General features: G+C 44.6%; 1 protein-coding gene across 7 annotated transcripts in view; it reads right to left on the reverse strand.

Annotated features, from left to right (window-relative positions):
* TTC28 (tetratricopeptide repeat domain 28) overlaps positions 1–24,496 on the reverse strand; it is a 116,023-nt gene that overhangs the window by 76,452 nt on the left and 15,075 nt on the right. The window contains exon 1 of one of the 7 annotated variants that reach the window (XM_017814067.1): positions 11,841–11,956. The exons of the other annotated variants lie outside the window; for them this stretch is intronic. Coding sequence (XP_017669556.1) covers positions 11,841–11,867 — 27 coding nt within the window. The 5' untranslated portion in view covers positions 11,868–11,956. Of the gene's footprint in view, positions 1–11,840; positions 11,957–24,496 lie in introns of those variants that run through there. 7 annotated transcript variants of the gene reach the window in all.

Here is a 24,496-nt window from a genome sequence, read left to right on the forward strand (position 1 = left end):
AGGAAACACTTTCCCATAAAAACAAGGGTGCAAGAGCTCCAACATTCTTGCTGCAATATCCAGTCAGCTGCAGAGAGAGCAAAGCTAAAGTGTTAAAACAGGCTTCAAATCTTCCCTGTTTCCTCAGCAGTGAACAAACAGGACCCAGTGATCAACACAGTAACTGTCCTTGAAACTAAGGTACAGGATACTCTGCCCATCCCTTCTGCCTTAACTATCTAAGTTATAATTGTCAGAATACTGTCTTCCCAAGTTCATGTATCATCCTGTAACAGAACATCAAGTGAGCTCTTCTGAATTACTGAACTGTACAAAATTTCTATTATTCTAAAATTCTCACAAGACACCGGCTTCTTAAAAAGTAAGGAGGGAGAGGCAGATGAGGGAAAACAGACATTTCCATACTGGAGGACTTCTAAGGGGGTCTATTAAAAACCCAACAAACCACAAACACACACACACACACCCCTATTTCTTAAAAGTCAGTAAAAACAATGTTTGACAAGGCCCTAAGCTTAACCTACAGTCTCAGAAAAATAACATATACCATTCAACACTAATGTCTTCACCAGTCCTGGCATAAAACGGTTGGGCAGGCCCAGATCCAACAGCTACTGAGGATGATGGGAATTTTTCTGCTACCTTAGCTGAGTTTCAGGCTGGACTGCTGGGCGGACTTTGCTGCTATTGCTCAGAAGATAATGCCAGTTAGCAAGAAAAGCAGCGCTGAGAACCCACAAAACGCTTTTAACTTCTGCCAGCAACACAAAGGACAGAATTAATGCTTAAGAAAAACATAAAAAAGTGACACCTGTACTCACACCACTCATCAGCACCCAATCAGATGCATTATGACTGGGACACCCTGTGACCAAGTGCTGACAGATTTTGCTAATTTCCACAGCTGGCATTGCCACCCTTGCCCAGGACAGGAACACGCAGGCAGCCGGGAGCGCTGGCCTTCCCCCCAGCGCCGCGCAGCCGCTCGCGCTGCTCCAACAGCGGAACACTGCGGACTTCAAAGGATCACGGACTCACTTGGAGTCACCAGAGCTGAACCACAGCTGGGGCTTATGCCCATATTGCAAATTTCTCTCTTTATTCTAACTTTGATACCGAGATGTGTTAAATCTTTGATTTTATTGGCAGATACTGACCATATTTGCCTAACCTCTGAAGCTTGCTGATTGACAGTGTTAATGTACTTTTTAATGGATGAAAAGGGAAATGACAGCTTCTGGCTCACTTTCAAGCACATTTCTTCACTGCAAAATATTCTGCAGCTCAACCTGCTTTTCACACAACTTAAGAAATCTATTCTTTACAGTGTTTCTAATAACTGGTGGCATGATGAAGAAAAGTGGAGCTGGATAGGAATATTTACTGTAGTAGCTACTTCCTGAAAGAAAGATGTTTTCTTCCTTTCTTTAATCTCAGCCACATTGATCTGAAATCTCAGTTGCATTGATCTGATCTTAGAAAATCCCAGACAGAAGTTAAACATTACTTCAAAATAATTTCTCAACTCTTTCTACATCAAACAAATCTCACCCCCAGACTTTTCAAGAGCAGCAGCTATGCTAACAAGAAGCTAGTGCTCCCAGCATCAAAGGTAATCTTCAGGGTACTTTGATGTCCAAAATAATCTGCATGGACTGCTGTCCAAAATAATACCTCCAAGACCGAGGGACTGCACTCTTACACTTGAAGGAAACTGTTCATAGAAACACAGACTGCTTTGGGTTGGAAGGGAACTTAAAGCTCATCTCGTTTCATCCCCTGCCATGGGCAGGAACACCTTCCATTAGACCAGGTTGCTCCAGACCTCATCCAGCCTGGTCTTGGACACTTCCAGGGATGGGGCAACCACAGCTTCTCTGGGCAACCTGGGCCAGGGGCCTCACCACCCTCACAGGGAAGAATTTCTAGCAAGTCTGGGGAGGGAATAAGCTGTGGTTTACATTCCACGTTGTGAGAAACTGGCAAAGGGGTTTCTCTGCCCAGATATCCTTGGCATGGGTCTGCATCCGAGCGAGAGCTAATATTCAGAACACAGAAATTAAGGAAAGGGCTCTCCAACCATAACAGAGTAACATTTCTATGGAAAATGGGATGATGCCAAGTCATAAGAGTCTCTGTAAAGGCCTAATTAACATGAATAACACAGCTGGATATTTTATGTATCAGCCTTCTAAGTCCCTCCTTCCTGCCACTTAAGAGTAAAAATACTAGAATGTTTTATGGAGGTTAATTCATGATTGCTTAGGTGTGATTCCACTTTAAGAGAAGGCAGAATTACTAGCCCCTTGCAGCCATCCATATGGGAAGCGCATGGACAGCCTGTCTTAATGGTGTTTGCTCAAGGAAGTCACAACGTAGCAGGTTTGTCAGGGAAATGTGCATATTTGGCAGAGTATCAATGGAATTGCCTTTCCCTCCATACCAGATTTGGGTTTCAAGGTAGGTGAGCTGATATCGTCAGCTGGCAGGTTCCAAGATAATCATAACAGAAAAGAAAAATGGCAGAGTACAAAGAAAAATAAAAAAAAAAAAAAATCTAAAAGAAAACCAACATGCTTTACCAGCAGATCAGACGGTTTTATCCCTCTGATGGCTGTTTAGTTCGGAATGTATTTTGGCATGCTTCTTTACAAATACAAGGCATCTCAATCTAAGGAGGCAGCAGCTCCCAGAGCTGCACAATCCCTTTGGGCCCTGCACCAGAGTGCTGGCTGAGAAGCACCTCGACCACCGAGCCCTGCACAAGGTGTTACTCTCGGCTTCTCAGCCTCCTCCAGACATCACCGAGCCCAGGCTGTAGAACCTGTCTCCTCTGGGCACCATACGTGCCCTGAGCTGCCTCCTCTGGGCACCGTGTGTGCCCGGGCTGTGGCAGACACAGATCTCCACCGAGCAGGCCCACAGCCACCCACATTTGGCCACTGAGGGACTCTGCCCTTAAGCCTCCCCACAGCAGCGCAGCAAAGCCTCTCCCTCCCAGCCTGGCTCTGCCCTGGCTCCATGTCCGAGTGTCTCTGCCCTAACCCCTTCAGCTTTCCGGGGAGACATAAACAGCCCTTTGGGCCCAGCCAGTACCCGGCCACCCACAGCAGGGGCACCTTCACGGCTCCTGAGGCATCAGCTCCAGCTCAGCTCGACCCAGCAGGCTCGACCCAGCTCAGCTGCTGCTCCACGGCAGGCCCAACAGCAGCCTGTGCCCAGGAAAGATTCACCAACTTGTACGCTAACCACAAAAAGTGCTTTTACAAACTATTTTCCTTTAAAAGGACAGAAATAATTTGCAAATAAACCCACAAAACTAAATTCTGATTCCAGTGTTTCAGGCTAGACTATCCCATAAACATTCCCATCTCAGCTGTGTAATTTTGTTCCCATTTAGTATACAGCAGGCAAGAAACTAAACAAGACTAGATCTGGGTTATTAAAATAGCTGAAGGCACTAAATTGTTCATGCTCCCAGGATAGGCATGTAACTAACCATTGTTTGCAGTAAGTTGTCACACTTAGGTTCATCTCACAATCCTCATTTACTCCATTAAATATAGTAAGCTACTAAATAATAAAAATAAGAATAAAAAAAACAATAAGTAGCTCTGACAGGAAGAACTGCATTTCCATATAATGGAAAAAAAACATTTTTTTGATAACACGACTTACTACTCACTGTCAAAAAAACCCCTATCACAGCAGTAACACTAAAGCTCAGAGTACAGTGGGATCCCAAGGAGCTGAGCCCCCTGAAATCAAATACGTTTTCCAAGGGCCACACCCAAGCAGCACAGCCACTGGATCCACAGAGCAGCAGGAGCACCAGTGCCCACCCCGGGAGGAGTGGGGCAGGACTGAGGAGCAGCTGGGGCCAGGCAGCCAAGCCTTTGGGCAAGGAACCTGAGCTACACTGACAGCACAACTCACAGAGCTTTAATAAATATCCCAGGAGGAATGCTGCTGCCACTTTTAACTGTGGTTAACCAAAGAGCAGTGGTCTCCGAGATGATTCCAATTAAACTGATGACACAGCCAGGTATTTTATTATTTATAAATCCCTGGTTTTTTCAGCACAGGAGAAAGCAATCAGAGAATATTTCTCTATTCATTACTCCAAACCTTTTAAAACCAGCATCTCTGTGAAAAATCCGGCCATGCTGGGCTTCTGCCATTACCCTGTGCTAGGCATTTCTCTGGTCTATTTTTGGACCACTGTGTTCACCACATATAGGAAATACCTTCCCATTCCTCCACAGGTGAGCTCTCCTTCCCAAACACCAATGGCTGAACAAGTCCATACAAAGTGTATCAAGGGAACTGCACAATTTCACTGCTGCTGTTCTTACAAATTGACCCAGGAATCCCTATTACAAGGGTCCATTTACCAGAGGGGAGATAAATTTCTGCTTAAATGAAGAATGCTACAAATACACTAAAAAGCACTAATATCATTTGGTAGCTGAGGACTTCTTTTTTCCCCACATAACACTGAGAAGTGACATTGAAACTTGTCAGAAAGACTCCAAATCATGAAATTATTTTCCAGCGTTCAACCCAAATACAGAAATCTGAAAAACATATACAAATACAGCAGGATGATAAACCATGCAGAGCAATGCCTACAAAGCCAATCTGACCCTAAGGTGGCTCTGCACACGAGGATGGACATCAGCCTTCTCGTAAACAGTAGCTCTGTAACAGTGCCAAGCCAGGATGTCAGCCTTGCTCAGAGGCAGCTGCATGAACCTGAGCACCTGATCACACCCCAGTGACCTCAGATTTCACAAGCAGGCAGAGCAGTTTCACAGTCTCTCCAAGCAGGGGAGAAACATGTTGCACTGTTCTAGAAAAGACACTCTAGTCCTAACCTTTCCTTGTCCCATTTGTTTATTTTATTATGATCTTCTTCAGTTTTCCCTACACGGAAAAGGCTTCCTACACACCCTGCACACAAATCACACTTGGAGATTTTGCTTGGACTCAGCATCCACAATTACCAGAACATGCAAGTATAATGTGCACATTGTGCACCTCTCCTATAAGGAATAAGTTCTCACCTTTAGCTAAGTATCACATCCTCTTCTTTCACCTTCACCCACATCTAGCTTCAGGTTCATTCTTAACCTCTTTTGTCAGCTTTTGAAATAACAGACCCGGTTTAAGAGAAGTTTTGTGCACATCATGGATTTTCTTATAAACCAAACGAAGTTTTAGTAGAAATTCAAACAGATGAGCAGGACTGAAGGGATGATTTTAGGTATATCACAAGGTTACAAGGCCCATACACAGTAATGAAGGAAGATTGCATTAATCTCCTAAAAGGATTCAAATATTGCAACAAGAGCAATTCCATTTCTTAACAGGAAAAAATTAGGACGATTTCCCTTGCAGAAATTTCCATAATTACAAGTAATTATCTTCTACACTGAAATTCTCCAGTACAGCACTTCCTGCAAAGAGTATTCCTATCAAATGCTCTGTTCATGAACCAGAGGAGGAATTGTTTCCTGGTGAACAGTATGTTGCCATCTCGCTGATTAAGTCACAGGTCCGCTCTGTCAGAATATAAATCTATCTTTGATAACAGTAACAAGAATCACTAATCCCTACCTGATGACCCTATCACTAGGTTATTAAGAAAGCCTAAAAGATACAGATTTTTAGAAGTGCATGCAGAGAAGAGGAGGAATAGATCACATCCAAAGATTACGTCAAAGGAACATGAGTTATAACACTGCATTGGACATACAGTTCTTTTCTGCTGAGTGAATCAAAGGCTTCAAGACAGCATTTGGATGTGCATTCTTTTCAGGCAATAAGGACAAGTATGGCAACAGCTGCTGCAGTATTTGCAAAAACTGTATAAACTCAAACAAAATACCAGGGTTACAAAATACTAATCTTTGCATTTGTTGCTCTTGTGCATAAGGAAAATGTCTGTCAAGAACATGTAATGTCAGTTATTCACCATTTTTCATAAGCAAACATGTACAACCCCACATATTTGTGACCAACCATGGGAACAGAGTCAACTGCACTGCTGCTACCCCTGCACATCTCTGTTGCCATATAATATCCCTATTTACCCTTCCAGCAGTACAGCAAAACTGACCCTGCTCCAAGCTCGTGACAAGATAGAGCACAATGTTCACTGATCTTCTGCAGTACCTGAGCCACCAGTGACAGGCCAAGCTTGCTCACAGCACAGCATCTTCCAGGCATTGCAGAACATGGGGTTTCAAAGCAAGCTTATCAGAGCTCATGCTCAACAGTTAAACAGTGTTATCAAAGGGTGTTCAGCGTGTTGAAACTCTAAATGCTCACAGACAGGTGGAAGTCAGTCATCCTTACAGCAGGAGACCCTGAAGTACAAGTACTAGAGATGACAAAAGGCAACAGTAATCTGATAGTGAAAGACAAAATGACAATCTTTGGGGGGACTGTCCCTTCAAAAGTTGCTGTACACAGTACAGAAAAAGAGCCTGCAACCCCAAGCAGGTGTCACATATCTTACTACACCTGTGAGACTGAAAGTATGTGAAGAGAAGACGCAGAAACTCTATTAGATATGAAAAACCTCGGATAATGCACTGCAGTTAGAAATTGCTCATTTCATCCCAGAAATTTGTAGGAAACAGGGCAAGACCGATCAGGATGTCACAGATTTTTCTACTGGGTCAGGAAATACCCAAATCAGCCCTGCCAACCCTGTTCCCACCCAGCCAGCTCTCCCCTCAGGGAGGTGCCCTCATGCTCTCACCTCCTGTGCAAACAGAGATCACCAATTCCTTTCATGGCTCATCCTCACATCACATCACATCACAAAAGAACAATTATGTGAATCGACAACATAACAAAAATCAATGGCTGAATATTAATCTTTTGTTTTGCTATTCTGTGCTCTTTCAAGTCTCATTTACTACTGCACAAAACCTTTCCCAAAGAGAATACAGTTCCAGTAGTTCTGTCCCTCTTACCCATTCTCCACTGAAGCATCCAGTGGCCACAGCAGTTTTTAATCCCTGCTGAACAAAGGGTATACTCACACAACACAGGCTACTAAATGGTATAAATGAAAAAAAATGTAAGTTTAAGCAGCAATAACTTTGTTAGTAATGCACTGAGGTTAGATACAACCTTGTTCCAACATTTGGTAATCTTGATGGTAAAACATTTTCTTTTTGTACCTAGTCAGAATTTCCTATATTCAGAGTTGTATCCAATGTCTCTCATCTGCCCTGTGCACCTCCAAGGAGAGGCTCTCAGTGTCCTCTACATCCTCTTGCAGGATACCTCCTGCTCCTACAGCAGCAGCATCTCCCTTCAGCCTTTTCTTCTCAAGGCTTTCTCCTTCAAAACTAACAAACAAAACCAAACCAAAACAAACAAACAAAAAAACCACTACAAGGTCGAAAGCCTCAGGAATCCTTGGCAAGCCTGCCTCTTGCAGACACAGCCACAATGGTTCAGAGATAACGTTTATCCTGAGAATTCCGAACAGCAAACTTCTCTGACTGCAGCTAGGTAAGCCACGGAGCTCTCATTTCCTGAGGCCCAGCAGCTCTGGAAGAAGCTTCTTCATTTCAATCACTGTTAGAGGAAGGCAGGACAGTGGTCCATCACTGGCAGAATGACAGACTGCCAGCTCAGATCACCAGGAATTCAGGCTTAACATCATTCCAGAGCCAAGGACTGTATTGCCTTAAATGGAAAAGATCTACAATATTTAGCAGGTCAGGAATACTATCCATTTCTGTTTATTTAAGCATATAAGAGAGTAGATTTGGATTTTAGAAGTCTTTTAAGAAATATAATAGGAAAGCTTCTCATGAATGCTTCTCTGATAACTGCCAATTATAAAAGTGGGGGAAAGAAGCAAGGGTGGGGAAGGAGGGGAAAAAACAGAAGGGGAAAAATATTTAAAAAAAAAAAGTCAATTTGCTTATTTTCACCTAGTATGAACAGAATTCTGCAAAACAGGTCTGATTTTCCAGCTTAGAAAAATCAGAGCACTTACCATGTCAGTAACTGATCCCACCACCGTCCCTTATCTGCCAATCTGCCCAAGGACGGATCCCAGGGTCAGCCAAGCTTACGCTCCTTTGCAGAAACTATCACCATCTTGCAAGCGTTTCCCAGTCCTTTTCCATAGCACAACTCATTCCACTCCACAACACAGAGGGGAAAAGGTGACTTTACACCAGCAGCCCATCCAGGGGCCAACCTATTCCATTCCCTATGGAAAAGAACTCTCTAGCCTGTGACATTTTACCCGCAATACAATACAGATTGCAGCCATCACAGACTCCCAACAGCGTTTCCTTGTAATAGCCACACAAACACCACTACTGACAAGAAAAAGGCCACAAAAAGATATTTCATTTTTTCTAGTGAATAACAGAGGTTATCCCAGGAACCCAAACCTTTCCATTTAACTCTACTTCAGTTCTGAATGGCATCGGGAGAAAACTGCTCCTCTCCCATGCAAAGGGGATGTGCGTGCCCAGATTCAGCAGCAGCAAGGATAGATGGTGCCAGGAATGGTGACACAACAGTTACAGATTAAAAGGAAACCTAAAAGAATAAAAAAATCTGAGCTTTTGAAACACAGTGCTATGCTTTTTTAAAAAAAATAACAGTGACCGAGTTGAAATGCACTGTTCCAGTCTTGAGCATGTACTAACATGTACATCCTAACAGAGGACTTGGCATATCATACCAGAGTTCAAGCAGCATTTAGACAGTTCTCTCAGGCACATACTGTGACTCCAGGGGATGGTCCTGTGCAGGGCCATGAGTTGGACTCGATGATCCTTGTGGATCCCTTCCATCTCAGCATATTCTGTGATTCTGTGATAAATGTATAGATCCGGATTCCAAAAAGCCAATACAGATCTCCAAAAGAATAAGTTATGGCAGAGAGAGAATGGGATTTGCATGAATTTACTAAGAGCATATTTTCTTCTGTACTGCAGGAAAACTGCAGAAGCTATCTGTATACAGAGGGGCTACACGTGAATGAGTCTTCTTACTGAAATGCTCTTGGTAAATATGCCTAATCCGTGGGAGTCACAAACAAAGGTACACATACTGCAGCTCAGCACTGCGTTGTTATTCATGATTTATTGAATCCTTCACAATGTCTGCACCCAACAGAGTCAGTCAGTTCAGGTTTTGTCCAGTCATCAGAACTGAGTAGCAAATGACTCCTATATGCAATTTTTTTTAGTATCTAAACCAGTTGTTGTTATCAGGCTCAAGCAGGCAGAATTTCCCACACTGCTCCTGCATAACAAACAAGGTACATTCCATGAACACGAAGCACCACTTTATACACCTTGCTAGCTTGAACAGTTTGGAAAGCAGTGCTCTCACCTGAACTCCCCCACCCTATATGCACTCACAAGTATAATGGTTTTTTTAATTATTATTCACAGAATCACTATTCTGCATTAGCAAACAGGACCACACCACCATGCAAACCATCTTCTCCCCTCAAGTGCAGAGGCTGCAGCAAATCCTAGTCATTGATGGGGCAGAGCAGCCAGAGGTGACTCTGGGGCAACGGGACCCTGCAAAAAGCACCATTTCACTGATGAGGAAGCTGCCTAAACCAGCATCCCGTGGGGAGTACACATGGCCCTGCCAGCAAACCACACACTGGAGCCAAAGGAAGCTTCAAAAAGAGGTTATGGTAGGGGAAAGATGTAGTTCCAGGGAAACACAAGCCTGTCAGCCTGCCCTCAGTGGCAGGGAAGGTCACGGAACAGACCACCTTGAATGCCATCACACAGCATGTGCAGGACAACCAGGGGATCAGGCCCAGCCAGCACGGGTTTAGGAAAGGTAGGTCCTGTCTGACCAACCACAAAGTGACCTGCCTAGCGGATGCAGGAAAGAAAGGCTGTAGATGTGTCTACCTGGACTTCAGCAAAAGAAAATTAGTACACAAAAGTCATTTTCTAAACTTAAAAATACACATGGTTTACAACAGAACAAAAATATTTCAGTCACAAGCAAATTCATTTTTTCACTGGCTGAAGGCAAGAGAATGTCTTAAACATTCCAGGCAATAGCTGTATCTGGGAATCACCACACAAAGGAGCTTACTCCAGGGTTACACACAGGACTAATAAACTGCAGGAGATGCTATACAGCACAGTTTCACAGTTGTAAAATCAAAAATCTCTCAATGAGCAAAACACCTTAAACATTTAATAATAAAAATGTGGGTAAAGCAAAAGGGCATAAATAAACCAAAGGAGACTCCTGATTCAGTGAAGCAGCACACATATTTGTGTGCTCTCATATTTGGGTATTTTAACAAGAACGAGACAAGCAAATTATTTCTTAGAAGTAACTTCAACAAAGGACCAGCAGTACCAGGGGCTACAGGACCCATTTTCTGTGCTCCTCAGACCTGGGGCAGCAGAGCCTCCCGTGCAGTCTGCACGAGCCCCTTTCCTGAGGCTGCTCTGTGCAGCACATGACGGCAGCACCAAAACGGCACCGGGAGAGCAGAAATCCCAGCCGCGCTCACGTGAGGCTGCTGGCAGCATGGACAAAATAACCTCTGCTGAGATTCACTGGGACTACAGCTGAAAACACAGCCTAGTCCAACATGAACATAGTTTCCATCTCATCACAGCAGGAGCAGGAATTATTTTTTGCTCAGACTAGTAAGATGCCTGACAGTTCAGACAAGTTCAGCTGTCTCGTGTACCCTCTACACAATCAAATTTGTTCGCCCCAAATCAACTCAATTTGGACACTGACAATAATGCAGAGGAAAAAAAGTAACCTTCTGACATGGTGATTTAAGCACAAGCGAGTGAGCCAATGCTGCAGAGTGAATCCTGACACTCTGAACAGAATCTTCCAGAGCCGAGGAGTCCAGCCAACAGCCAAGAATAATATTTCAGTGGTTCAGTCGATACAGCTGTAACCATGGCCTGGAGGGGTTTCCACAGCCGTAACCACAGGAGTGACTGCATATTCACTTGAAAATAGTAAAAACAGACATTTAAAAATCTATAGCTTGTAGAAATCTTAAATCCAGTTTGAAAGGAGGCACAAAGGGGCCTGAAAAATGCACCGGTGCTCCCACCGAGCTTGACTGTCATCTGTTTATCCTGCTTAAGAGACAAGGACTTGAAATAAGAACGCCTCTCACTAGGCACAATCGCCTTCTCGAAAAAAACTGAAGCAACAGCTTCAGACCAGCTGAAAAGAGATGAGGTACCAGTTACACAAAGCCTGACGGATCACCCGGAGCAGCAATGGCACAACACACACTCTCCAGCCAGGACGGTCTCATACCGCTTATTCGTGTCTCACACTTACAGCCAGAGACGCTCTCATGCCTTTCACATATGATTTCTATTTCTTCCCTGATGTAAAACACAGTATCACACATCATGCTACAGAAGGAGCCCTGCTGGTTCAAGCAGGCTTTTCCAAAAGAAAAAAAAAACAAAAGGAAAAAAAAAAGAAAATAAAAAGTTTAATAGTCCACAGCTGCCAGGAGCAAGGGGTCACTGCCGCGGAGGGGCGGCACAGCGCACTCGCTTCGCTGGGTTCTCCCTTCTAAGAATATCCATAAAACGCACTGCCAAGCGCCTTGGAAGAGGGTCCTGCGCGGCGTCGAACGCCGCGACCCCACCGCCCGGACCGGGACCCGCGCAGCGCCGGCCCCGCGGCCGTGTCGGGGCACGGCCCGAGCACCGCCCGGGGCACGGAGCAGTCGCGGCACCTCCCGCGACGGCCCCGCCGGGGCGGGAGGAGCGGGAGCGCAGCCGGGCCGAGCCCGGGCGGCCCCTCCCCGCACTCACCTTCTTCCGGGGCTGCCATTTCATCATATTTGTAGAGCGGGGACGCGCAGCATCAAGGTGGCGCTGGGGCGGCGGGCGCAGCGGGGCCGCAGCCCGCGGTCATACTGCCCGGCCCCGCCGCCAGGCCCGCGCCGCGCCCCGCGGGACAGCAGCCGGCCCCGCCGCGCGGACCATGGGCGGGGGCTGTGCCCAGCCGGCGGCTCCGCCCGCACCGGTCACACGCGGGGCCCGCGGGGCGCGGCCGCTCCCGGGCGCATCGCGGGCGGCGAGACCCGAACGCGGCCCCGGCCCCGGCCCGGCGCGCGCGGCACCACAGGGGCGGGGCCGGCACAGCCCCGCCCCCGCCGCGCGCCCCGGCCCCGCCCCCGCCGCGCGAGGGGCCTCCGCGGGCAGAGGCGCGCGCGCCGCAGGGCCGACAGGGGGCGCTGCGCGCGGGAGAGACTCTGTCGCCCCCTGTCGGTGCCGCCCCGCGGGGCCTGTGCGGGGAACGGAGGGCACGGGGAGGTGTGGGGAGAGTGGGTGTGGGGACAGCTGGGTATGGGGAGAGTGGGTATGGGGAGAGTGGGTATGGGGAGAGCGGGTATGGGGAGAGTGGGTATGGGGAGAGCGGGTATGGGGACAGGGACAGCTGGGTATGGGGACAGTGGGTATGGGGAGAGTGGGTATGGGGACAGCGGGTGTGGGGAGAGTGGGTATGGGGACAAGGAGAGGGGGTATGGGGACAGCGGGTGTGGGGATAGCTGGGTATGGAGATAGCTGGGTATGGGGACAGTGGGTATGGGGATAGCTGGGTAGGGGGACAGCGGGTATGCGGACAGCAGGTGTGGGGACAGGGGGTGTGGGGACAGCGGGTATGGGAACAGCCCGGTACGGGGACAGCGGGTATGGGGACAGCTGGTATGGACACAGGGACAGCTGGGTATGGGGACAGGGACAGCTGGGTATGGGGACAGCGGGTATGGGGACAGCGGGTATGGGGACAGCAGGTATGGGGATGGGGACAGCAGGTATGGGAACAGCAAGTGTGGGAACAGCGGGTGTGGGGACAGCGGGTATGGGGACAGGGACAGTTGGGCATGAGGACGGGGACAGCCGGGCATGGGGACAGCCAGGTATAGGGACAGGGACAGCTGGGCACAGGGATAGCCGGGGTGTGCTGGACATTGGGACAGGCAGTGTGTCCCAGGCACAGGGACAGCCGCTGCCCAAGGCAGAGGGGCTGTGCAGTTTCAGCTTTATGGTGGTTGCATTATTTGTCCCCCGGGGTGCTGGGGCTGCAGACTAAAGGCAGAACTGGGCAGTGACGCACTGTGGCCATCTCCGAGGAGCAGGTTATGCCAACGTCACAGAACTTCAGGCTGAGCTCTAGGGATGATTCTGAGACTATTCTAACAAACTAACATAGGCTCAGGAGAATTACAAATCTATAGGGCATGAACACAACACAATTTAACTGGGGATTATATTACTGAAGTGGTGCAGAGGCATAGTTTTCATTGCTGTGACAAATGACCAACAGAGGTAAACAATAAACCTAATGGCAAATGTAGTATCAAAACACAGATCAACAACTATCCCCTGTATGGTCCCTTGGAAATACAACAGTCACTTCTTTCCATGGCAGTGTCCCAAAGGACACTTCCCTCAGGTCTCAGGGAGGCTGGAGCTCTGATGGGGGTGTTTCAGCTCAGACCTCAGTGCTCAGAGGTTGCTCCCTTCCATGACTGCACATAATCTGGAACGAACACAAAGCTCAGACACAAGTCCCAGGACACATCAGTCTGGGTCACAAAGCTGCCTCCAGCAGGTCCCATCTTGTCCTGCACTACCCTCAGACACCGGCTCTGCATTCTGTGCTTCTGTTCCCACACTTTCCCCTGGATTACTGGCAGTGCATGTGGCAGCACAGAGATGCAAGTGAAAAATAAAGCTTTGAAAAGCAGTAGGGACTGAAAAGGACATGTGTGGCAGTGCAGAAAAGCAACTCCAACCAGTTTTACTCCCCAGAGCTAGTGTCTTGTGGAGCTATGCCCTTCTATCACACCAACAGCAGAGGCAGTGGGCCCTGAAACTCAGAGATTTCCATGAATTTAAAAACTGGTATTGACAATTCTGAAGAGTTCTGTAAATGGCAGTCGGTGCTCAAGTCAAGAAAATAAGTTCTCAGTATCAGACAATGGCATTCTCCACATGGCTGTCAGAAAGAAGCTTCAAAGAATTCATGGACAGATTGCAAAATGTGGTGTTTTGACATGATCAACGGGAGGTTTTTGAAATTCTTCCTAAGTAAAGATAATTAACACGAAGAAACACAGGAGCTGTGCATATATACCTGTCACAAATAGGAGTGAGCTGCTTCACTCCTAATCTTAATGCCTACTCCAGTGCCTGGCATTTCTGCTATATTTAAATTTCTCTTTTTCTTGCTCTCAATTAAAAAAAAATAATGTTGGCACTATTTTTAAAGCCATAGCAAATATCCAGAAAAAGGGCAGTATAAATGCCTGGTGTTTGAAGGAAATGGGAAACACTCTTCACTCTTTCAAAGTCAGAGAATTATCAGACTCCTCTAAGATTAAAGAAAAAGCAGTATGATTTTTGGTTTCATTTTTAACGTCCCAGTTTCTCTTTCCAGGTTGGAAGCTCTCACTATGTAGTGATTCAATTGCCAGGAAATCTTTAAACCATCTTCTTATGGCAGCAACTTCCATCTCCTCCATCCTAAGAACACAATCCTCATATCCATTTCAAAGGGAACCAATTCGTTCTCTCAAGTAATTGGCAAAGCCAAGAAAATTCAAGTGGTAGTGCTTTGCAAAGCTCTCTCTGAACCAGTGGGAAAGTTGTGTAATACTACTATGGAAAAGATAATATTGGTCCATATGAGTTAAACACTCTCAGTTCACTGAAGTGAGCTGGCTGAAAGCAGCGCTCCCTTCCCCACCCCAGCAGCCCTGGCCCAAATTACGGCTTGTGGCTGGAGAGCCATGTGCCAGCACTGCCCACAGAGGATTGTGCCCCATTCCTAGAGCCTGTCTCAGGTAGTGACACCTCTTCTCCATAAGAAACAGCCTTATTTGGATTCCTAAGGGCTAGACTTCAGGACACTGACAGGAGCTCCCAGGGAACAGAGTTTGCTCTTCCAAACATACAAATAAACATATTTTATTCCTTCCACTATTTAAGAATGAATAATGGGCAGCATTTTGGCTGGTTGGCACAAAATCATCCAGCAAAATGACAGGAGGAACTCCCTTCAAGTGCAGGAATTGGTGTGCTGGAGTATGAAAAGAGTCTCACTGCTCTAGATTACCAGAAATCAGCAAATGGTAACTCATCGATAGATGTTACTTTATGGCAAATTCTTGTGCAACTCACAATCAAAATTTCCTTCCAACCTCCACACTAAAGGTGCTTAGGGCCCATGATCTACCATTCCTTTCATGTATAGGAAGAGAGAAGCACAAAGTTCAAATAAAGGTGCCGGGTCACTTGGCGTTAGTAGATGCACCTGAAGGAGTACACAGAAAAGGGCAGGAATACAGTGGGCTGGGAAATCAATTCAAGGTCCAACAAAGTCTTTGCATATTGTGCTGGTCATCTGGTCCATCAGTCTTTTGTTCTTGTTACATTTTGCTACTAGATTGGAGCATTTCACCCTGTTCTCTTGATAATAAAGATTGATTGTTCTATGCTGTACAGAAGTAGCCCGGATTATTTCCATTATTGGGTTACCTGGGGTTCACATCTCAGCAGCTGACTCTCTTCAAAAGACTGAAAATCGCTTCAGAAAATACTTTGTTTAGTCAAGCAGAAAAAGCTCTTTCACAGGGTATAAATCTAGGCTGAAAAACCAAGGAGAGGGCTTTCAAAAATAAGGATATACTTCTCTGGAAAATACCACTTCTGACAGGAAAAGCAGCTGAGAAAAACTGGTTGCTTAAGACTAATGAGAGTGTTGTAGCCCAATTTAGTTCAAAGAGATGCAGAACTGAAGTGAACCAGAGATGAGGGAAAAGCCTACAGCATTTACTACTGTCAGCTGCATTCATGCATTCAGACAGAGCAAGGGAAGGAGGTTGCCTGACAGGCCAAATTATCAAGGATTACAGATGCTTGTTACTAATTACAAATTATTCAGTGGTATCATGAAATAGTCAGATGAGTTAATACCAGATAAGGGCTATCTTGTTCTGATACAGAGTCCCCTCTCAAGAACCAGTACCTGAGCTGGCACTGGCAGAATGGACTTTTGCAGAGGTCTGTCTTCTGTGCTGGTCACAGTGAACACAGACACTGCACTGCATGTTTTGCTCCTTGTGGCTCATCACTCCACTTTCCAGGAACTCACCACAAGTATTTCCTTCAGAAAGCAAATCTAGCTTGGAGTGATATTTACCTAATACTGGGGGGGAAGTGAGAGGAGACTACACGACCTTCAAAGGTCCCTTCCAACACAAGCCATTCTGTGATTCTATGGTTCTGTAACACATATCACGGACAGGGAGCAAGTACTCCCACCAAAGATTTGCCTGCAGTGCAAAGATGGGTAGGCCAGGAACGTGTATGGAAAATCAACCCATCAAAACCCACTCATCTTTGGAAGGCATGCAAATGCATGTCCGTATTTTCTACCTGATTTGAGGCTTTTGCTGTAAAATTAAGCAATTCCCTTTTGATTAATGGACTAAGTCTTGTTATAAAACTCCATCTATTTCAAATCCTTTAGGAAATAAAGGGTCAAACACTGCATCATTATCTATACCATCCTTTGCTGTTCCAAATGAGAGCTATACTTCATGCCTTGGAGAAGGGAAAACTGGAGGGAAAAAAAAAAGAGAGAGAGAAAACAGCAGTGCCCACAGTGCCCTGTTCCATCATCCTTTCCTTCACTGCACAGTGAGAGTCTCTGTTGGCACCTCAATTGTGACTGTATTTATGCACACACATTTAAACAGAATTCTTGTCCCCACAAAGGTGTGTATAATATTAGCAGAATAACCATTCAAACAGTGACAAAGCATGGGTAATAAGTGGGTAAACTCACATGGACATGATGGCACTCTGATTCTCCATGGGCACACACTCAAGTCGATATTCTAAAATAGTCAGAAATCAATACAGGGGAGCAAATCCTTCTTTATTTGCAATAGAAAGGCTACAGCACCCAGTAAGACAGAGATGGGGAACTTCTAGATCAAGAAGCCTAGGGATGAAAGTTTGTCACAAATAGAAATTTTCTGGGTAATGACTGTATTCATCGAGAGAAGCATTATTTAAACATAATGTTGTGCCTGTGAAATATCTGTGTGATAGTCCTATGGCAAAATGTATTTCTGTTGTTCACTGGATAGGAAACATAGCCTAAATTTTAACTGCATCTTATCACAGAAGGTGTTTGCTTTCAAACTGTTGTGACTCTGTTATTGGCTTAAGAAGGTTCATTTCTTCCCTCACATGATCCTGAGCAGAAAACCACGTTTGGCACCTGCTTCTAATTATGACTTCCCCCTCCCTTTTTCCATAGGAAGCACAATTACTGCTGCTATGGAGACAAGTGTAATTCAGGCAATATGTGGGTCAAAGCAACACTTAGGAGGCAAAGATTCATGGTAAAGTACTCTTTTTGCTACCTGTCCTCTCCTGGAGAAGGGTCTTCTCCCAGTCTTCCCTTGCCAATTTCCATCACCATCTGCTGTCTCGGGTAAGAGCAAGCCAAATAAATCACCTGTAACTAACCTGTAACTTCACACCAGGAGAGCTGCTCTTCCTCCCTTGCCCCCTCCCTGCTCGACGTGTTACCAGTGACTCCAGGACCTGCCAGCACTCACACCACCAGCATCTCTGTGGGCATAGCAGGCTCAAAGAAGCTCGTACTAGCCCAAAACGGGACAGTTTCATCAATTTAGTGGAGAGGGCTATACAAATCGAAACCGTTTTTCAGATGAGGTTCCTGAATCAAAACACTGCTGCTTTTATTCCCCAAGATCCAGCTGAGTCCCCTCTGTCTGCTCCTCACAGTACACCTTAAATGCACTTATATGAATTCTTCCAAGAAATTCAGTTGCAAGTTAAATTTTCTTATAAACAGATGGCAGTGAGACTGAAAACAAACTTGCTCTTCTCAGTAGCTTGGACTATAGGCCTGAGATGATGGTTTGCTGGAAGAGGCAATGATTCAAAAGAAAGATTTGTGTTGAAATGGAGGAATTCTGTGTCTGAATATGAAATAACACCAAGCAGGAAAGCAGAAGGCTGTGGTACCTTTAAAGAGACTCCAGGACTGTGGAAACAGTTCCATCAGTACACTAGAGGAACTGAGCAACCTCCCAAAGCCTACTAGCAGTCTAAATGTGAAACCTTTCAATTATGGTTTAAAATCATATCCTCACACAGACACTTCTCCCAAGAGGTGGACTCCACGCACACCTGACAATTACATGAAGAAACTGAAAGATAAAATAAATCAAACTTCCAGCATATAATACCAAATATTTAATCTTGGTATGTTACTAAGGAAGATAAAAGTAATTATTAAAAAAAGAATCAACACTACAAAACAGAAAAATATTGTCAGCATAAGCTTTAAAAAAGTTTGTTAAGTCTGAACACCTAGGAAGGACAGAAAAGGGATAATTCAAAGGCACTAGTCACCGAAATAGAGGTGGGGGAGAAAGACAAACTGTGCTAATTAATTTCATGTAAGAAATGCAACTAGCTGCATAATGAGATGAATTGTCCCATTTGCCAAGAGCTCCAAGAAGCAAAGTTAAGTGGTGGTGTTCTTCCTTGACAGAGTCTGTCCATCAAAAATCCACAGTATTTATCAAAAAAGAAAAAAAACACAAACTGCTTTAACAAATACCTGTTCTGGAGCTCACAGGTTAGCAGGGAGGAAGTTACAGAGTTTGGTGACATACTCTGCACATTAAATTTGTCCCATTTTTCAGGACACAGAAAATACTTTCTAAATTTAAAGAAATCATAGAAGCGCATGCAAAGTTTCATTTAAAATTCTTTTTTTTTGTTTCCTCTGAAAGGGCTACACAATAAAACTATTGTACTGTAAAAGGTCTGTTTTGTCTATTCAAAATTTCTCTTTCGCACAGCGGAAATGTAGGTACGTTACACCAGTTATCCTACTCCTGAGCCCTGAGATACTCAGCGAAAGATCCTGTAACAGTCAGAAACAGCACTTAGGACTCTCTAAGGAGTCTTCTCTTACTGATTTAGAATGATAGGCAGTTCTACTGCTGAACTTCCTTGTAAAATGTGGACCAGGAATTTTGTTTGTGTCTGTTCACATTTTCAGTCAGAACTGTATGAATAAGAGATGTGACACAATTCATCCATATGTAGCACCATTTCTCCCCAAAGCACAGAGTGCTGCAGCTCACGGCTGCCCTTTTCACTGCTGCAGAAGTAAGAGAACAGAGGACAGGAATAATCTGAACTTCTGTACAATGACAAAGTGTCTACAGACACACAGCCAACGAGGTCTTAAAACCAAAATCAGATAAATCTTCTTCAGAAAGATGTTCAAAGACCAGTTCTTTCTGTAGGCTACAGTTAATCTGAAGAATGCCTTGTCACTGCCATGTCAGAGGGAACCATTTCAAAAGTCGGAAGCAACCTTAAGCTGCTGTGAAACTCTCCAGCATCACTGAATTCATTGGAGCAGAGACAATTTGGCCTCTCTGAGGAGTCACATCTAAGATTCTCAGAAGAGAATAGTTCCAGTTGGAAGGGACCTACAGCAATCATCTAGTGCAGCTTGCTGTGAAGAAGCATGTCCAGATGGAGGTTTAACTCACACTGTCCTCATCACTGACACCACTGTCAGCCCAGATCTGCTCCCAACCTCAAAATAAAAACTTGAAACCCTTTCAGTGACAAAGGCGACCTCAGTCAGCTTTGTCCTACAGCAGAGAAGCCAGCACACTGCAACATCACACAACATTTAGTCAGAACCAGACTTCAATGGCATTTTTCAGCATAAAGTTTTGAAAGCATTTAAGAATAACAAGGACAGCTGTTGGCTCCAGCCTAAAAATACAAAAGTACACAGCTGCTTCATTTACCTTCATGTGCTCAAACATTCAGCACTGGAAGAGCATAAGGCTTACAGAGGTACTAAAATTTTTCTCCACAGAGAAACAGAAGGAGCCAACCATGCAGCAATTTCCATTCATGCCTGACAGGAAAGGTGAGGGGTGAACTACTCGCAAGAAATAAAAATAAGAAAAAATGCAATCTGCATCTACATGAAAGTGTTTACTGATGATAAGAGATTGATTTTAGATACTTTTTACAAGGTTATGTAAATGGAAGTTTACTCCATAATCTATTTTTGCATTAGCCTCTTTTCTTATTAAAGATTTATTATGAGAGGTGACCCCACAGCCAACCCAAAGTACGAACACAGTCTTGAAGAGTCACCCATGCTCATTTCACCTTTCTTTTTCTCCAGCACGCATTTTGCCATTTAAAAAGTGAGATTATCAGCGGATACCTCAGAAACAGGGACTCTTTGCACAGGCACAGGGCAAACAGGAAAGAGTAACATTATCTGCTTTCCCAGAACACCCCTGCTGACACGTCTGGAGCCCTCAGAACAAGGACTCTGGCACCCCACACACAGCCCAACGCCCAGGCCCCAAAAGCCATTGTGCAGCGCAGAAAACACAATTAGAACTGAAATGTAATAAGTAATTATAGATGGAAAAAAGATTGTGGAAAGTATCTGATATGCAGTATCGCTGACAGCAAGTTCTGAATGTGTGTCAAAAACATTAAAAGAGCAAATGTGGGAAGGAATTACCTGACTGGTATAAGCAAAAATAATAAAGGGGAAGAATTGCCTAAATACTTTGTGAATTATTAAGATCTAGGAGAAACGGAAAAGACTCTACAGATCTTGAATTTCACTGTTACACGATGCCTTCTTTATATCCTCCATGTAGAAGCGATGACAGACAAAAGAGAGACAAATTATGCTGATAAATTCTTCTGCCTGGGAACACACTTTCACTCTGTTCTACATGACATCGTGGCAGGCTGTCAGAAATGCAGTGACTGTCAGGTTTCCACATCGCTACCTGATCACCATTCTGTAAGCATCAGTTTAGGTAAAGTGCTGCCAGTAAGCTCAGATTTACACTTCAGAGAAGCTTACTGTTATCCTTCTCCTTCTAATTAGCCTGTGTAAAGGCTTAGAGGCCTAACAACCACGACTTTAATGTCCTAAAACTAAAATAGTTTTACAATGGTTTATTCCAAATAATTCCAGGCTCAATTTAAATAAAAATTAAAAAAAAAAAAAAAAAAGAAATAAAAGAGAAGGAGTTTTTGTTGCTAGACTGAACTGAGCTGCTACAGGAACCCCAGACCAGATATTAGACAAGTTGTTCCCTAAATCTGGCCTGGCTGATTAAATCAGTCATTTAGCTTGCTGGGTCTTGCTCCTTCTGACAGAACAGACAAAGTCAGCCCAATCAGTCTGGGAACATACCTCTTGTAGATCCTCCTTCTGCAGAACGAAGAAGACAGCAAATCATGCATCTTATTTATGAGGAAGAAAACTCCTTTCTGACGCCACTTGTTAGAAGTTTATGCCTTGGAGTCCGAAGTCTGAGAGCACTTATCACACCTATCCAAGCACAGTGACACTTGCAGGGCTGTGCTCCTCCTTATTAAAACAGCACAGAACACAACGTGGTGCCTCAGCTCACAAGCTGCAGAAGCACCACCGCACGCTGTGGTCTCGCTGCCGCCACCAGTCCTCACCAGAAATGCCTGGGCAGCCCAAAGAGGAGGAACCAGATCCCTTTTGTGGTACAGTCTCTGAGCTCGGCAGAACGATTTCTACTCAACAAGTGTAAAATCTTAATCTCCCAGCAAGTTACAGATCTCACATTCCTCTGAGGCAACGATTAAGAGTAACCTTAAACAGACCACTCAGAAGGGTACAGTTCCGAAGATTCCAGAGTAGCAACTCACCTGCGTGACTAATACAGGAGACTTGTCTGTAGCCTTGTGTACAGACCAGCAAAATTATAATACTATTTCTTAGCAATGATCCTTTTAGCAGGAAAAATCATCAGTAAACATAAAATATAAATGAAATATAAAAAATCTCTCATGCTTGAAACACTGTCCCATTTGGATGAGAAATTCCTGACTTTCTGGAGGCATTCTCCTGTTGCTGCCTTCCAGCAGCTCCCCTCCTCCCTTCAATAGAGCCTCTGCAAAAGGGAGAAGCAAAGCTATATTTAAGTCTTTGTACACCAATAACGAGGTAACACATTCTGTAACAAATACAAATACTCTTAGTTGACCTCAAAATCTAGGGGACAAAAAAATCTAGGAAAGAAATACATATTTTCACCCTGAAATACAAACCCCTTAAACCCACCTTTGTTTTTATTGCATGTGAAGCATTGTTGAGTAAGAGATTCAAATAATTCCTGGAGGCTGGTTAATCTGCAGAGAGAGCTGTGCATCAGTATAGAGACCAATTGCTGGCATGGTGGGACCATTCTTAATAGGAAGTACGAGTAGAAATTGGAGTGAATGGATTCCTTTGGTTCTCCTCTGCTGCAAATCATACAAAGAAGCTCTAGATATGTTTTGTGGATAAAATAGGAGTTTCTCAGAGCTCATCTCTGAACAACAGAAAAAAAAATGGGAAAGGCATTTCTACATGGACTGCCCCTGAGAACAGAACTCGGGCTCCAGGACTGAGAAATCCCACAGAGCGTATCTGTACTCAGCACATACTGTGGCCGAGACCAGGCTCAGCACAGGACATTTCTCAGCATCTTTATAGATGGTTTTTCCATTTTTCCGAGCGCGTTCCAGCGCACACATCTGGCAGTGCTGCGGCGCGAACAGCAGTTCCTGGCTCTCTGTGCATGTGTTCTGCATCCAATGACATCATGCACTCCTCAGCTTGCCAAAGCTCAGTCTCTACTGTACAGACCACCAAAACAGAGCCCCAGCATCCCCGTGGGGAACGGCACTAACTTCCAGCCCAAAAAGTTTTCCGCTTGCAAAACCTTGTTCGATGTTTCATCTATTGTGCTGCGTTTTCTCCCACTCACACCCATTCTACTTCCCGTTACTTGAAAACAGCTTTCAAATCATTCCTAAATTGCTTATGTTCTATCCTGCCTGCAAACATTTTCTCTTTGCTCAAGGCTGTAACTACTCAGTTACTTCTCAGCAGAACAACCCTTTTTCCTTTTATTCACAGTGGGTTTTTAACTCTTAACAACCTGGAAGTGGAAAATCTGTACTTCCCAAAGAAAGTTACGTTTGTTTTAATTTGCTAAGGGTAATAGTAGGTGGCACAGTACAAATTGATTGCTCTCTGGAGATGAGATCAATGTCTCATCTTGTGCGATACTCATTACTTGCCACTGCCTCAACAGCACGGAAGCTCTTTGGCACACTTAAGAAAATAGGGTTTACACTGTAGGACAAATCAGAAGAAAAATAATTCTAGTATCTGAAAAATATTCATGTCCAAAATCTTTTAAAACCTTTTAAAGAAAGGCAAACATATGTCAAGATCAAAGACCCATGACTTACACAGTCGTAGGTGATGTGGAAAGCCCTAGAGTCAGGAACTGCTGCAGGGTTAGACCCTGGAATTTAGCAGAACTGGGTCTCTGCTTCATCTCCTTTTATCAATCCCAAAACAGGCACCCAGAAGGAAGTACACGTACAGATACTGCAATTGGTAAACAAAGTCAGGATGAGAGACAAAGTTGTAAGATTTCCCTGCAATAATTTCTCTAACAGAGGTGAAAAACACAGTTTTCAGGTCACATTTCGCTCAAATAGGGCTTAATTGTCACCTGCAAGGCAGCAGAAGGTGGAGAAAAATTGCAACACATTGAGGTTTCAAAATGAAAATTTCAGTTTTCCTCTCATGCAAAGCAGTTCCACGTGCAAGAGAGCCAACTCGCTCATCAGCCAAGGGTCACTCAAAGGTTACCCACAGAAACAGGACAAAGCCAGAAGCTAGTCTATCACAAATTAACAGGCACGTTGGCTCGAGGCAGCAGCAGCCCATAAATCCATTTCTCCCAAGACAGTACTTGCATTTCTAGATACAGTGATTCCATTGAAATCTTCTTTGCTGCCATCAGAGCGTTTCCAGATACCAGCGTTCCAGAACAGAAAAATGAGGGCATTTGCATGATTTCAAGTCACCCCGCTCCTAAATGAAAAAGCACCTTTTCCTGTTGCCTGCCCTGACTAAAGGTTCCTGAGCCCAGCTGCTGTGTTTGGCACCGGGCAGCTGCTCTCAGGAATTGTGGCTACTGACAGTCACTTCAGAGCCCTTTTGGAAAGGTCACGATAGAGACACAGTTAATGCCCATGAGTTCCTTTTCACCCAGTATTATTATTAAATAATGATTATTTTAGCTTTTTTTCCCAGTGATGACCAGTGTTTAAACTAAATATTTTGCTTTATATTAATATTAATAATTATATATACACATAACTATGTAGTGGTTCCCACACTGAAATGTCCATGTTTTGTTTGTACTACCTCTTCCATTGGAAAAATCTCTGATTAATTAATTGTCACATATGATCCTCCAGGATTATGTATTTTCCGTTTTACTTTTGGTGGGGAAACAAAC

This window comes from Lepidothrix coronata, unplaced genomic scaffold (assembly GCF_001604755.1).
Source record: "Lepidothrix coronata isolate B3197 unplaced genomic scaffold, Lepidothrix_coronata-1.0 Scaffold44, whole genome shotgun sequence".
Taxonomy (NCBI): domain Eukaryota; kingdom Metazoa; phylum Chordata; class Aves; order Passeriformes; family Pipridae; genus Lepidothrix; species Lepidothrix coronata.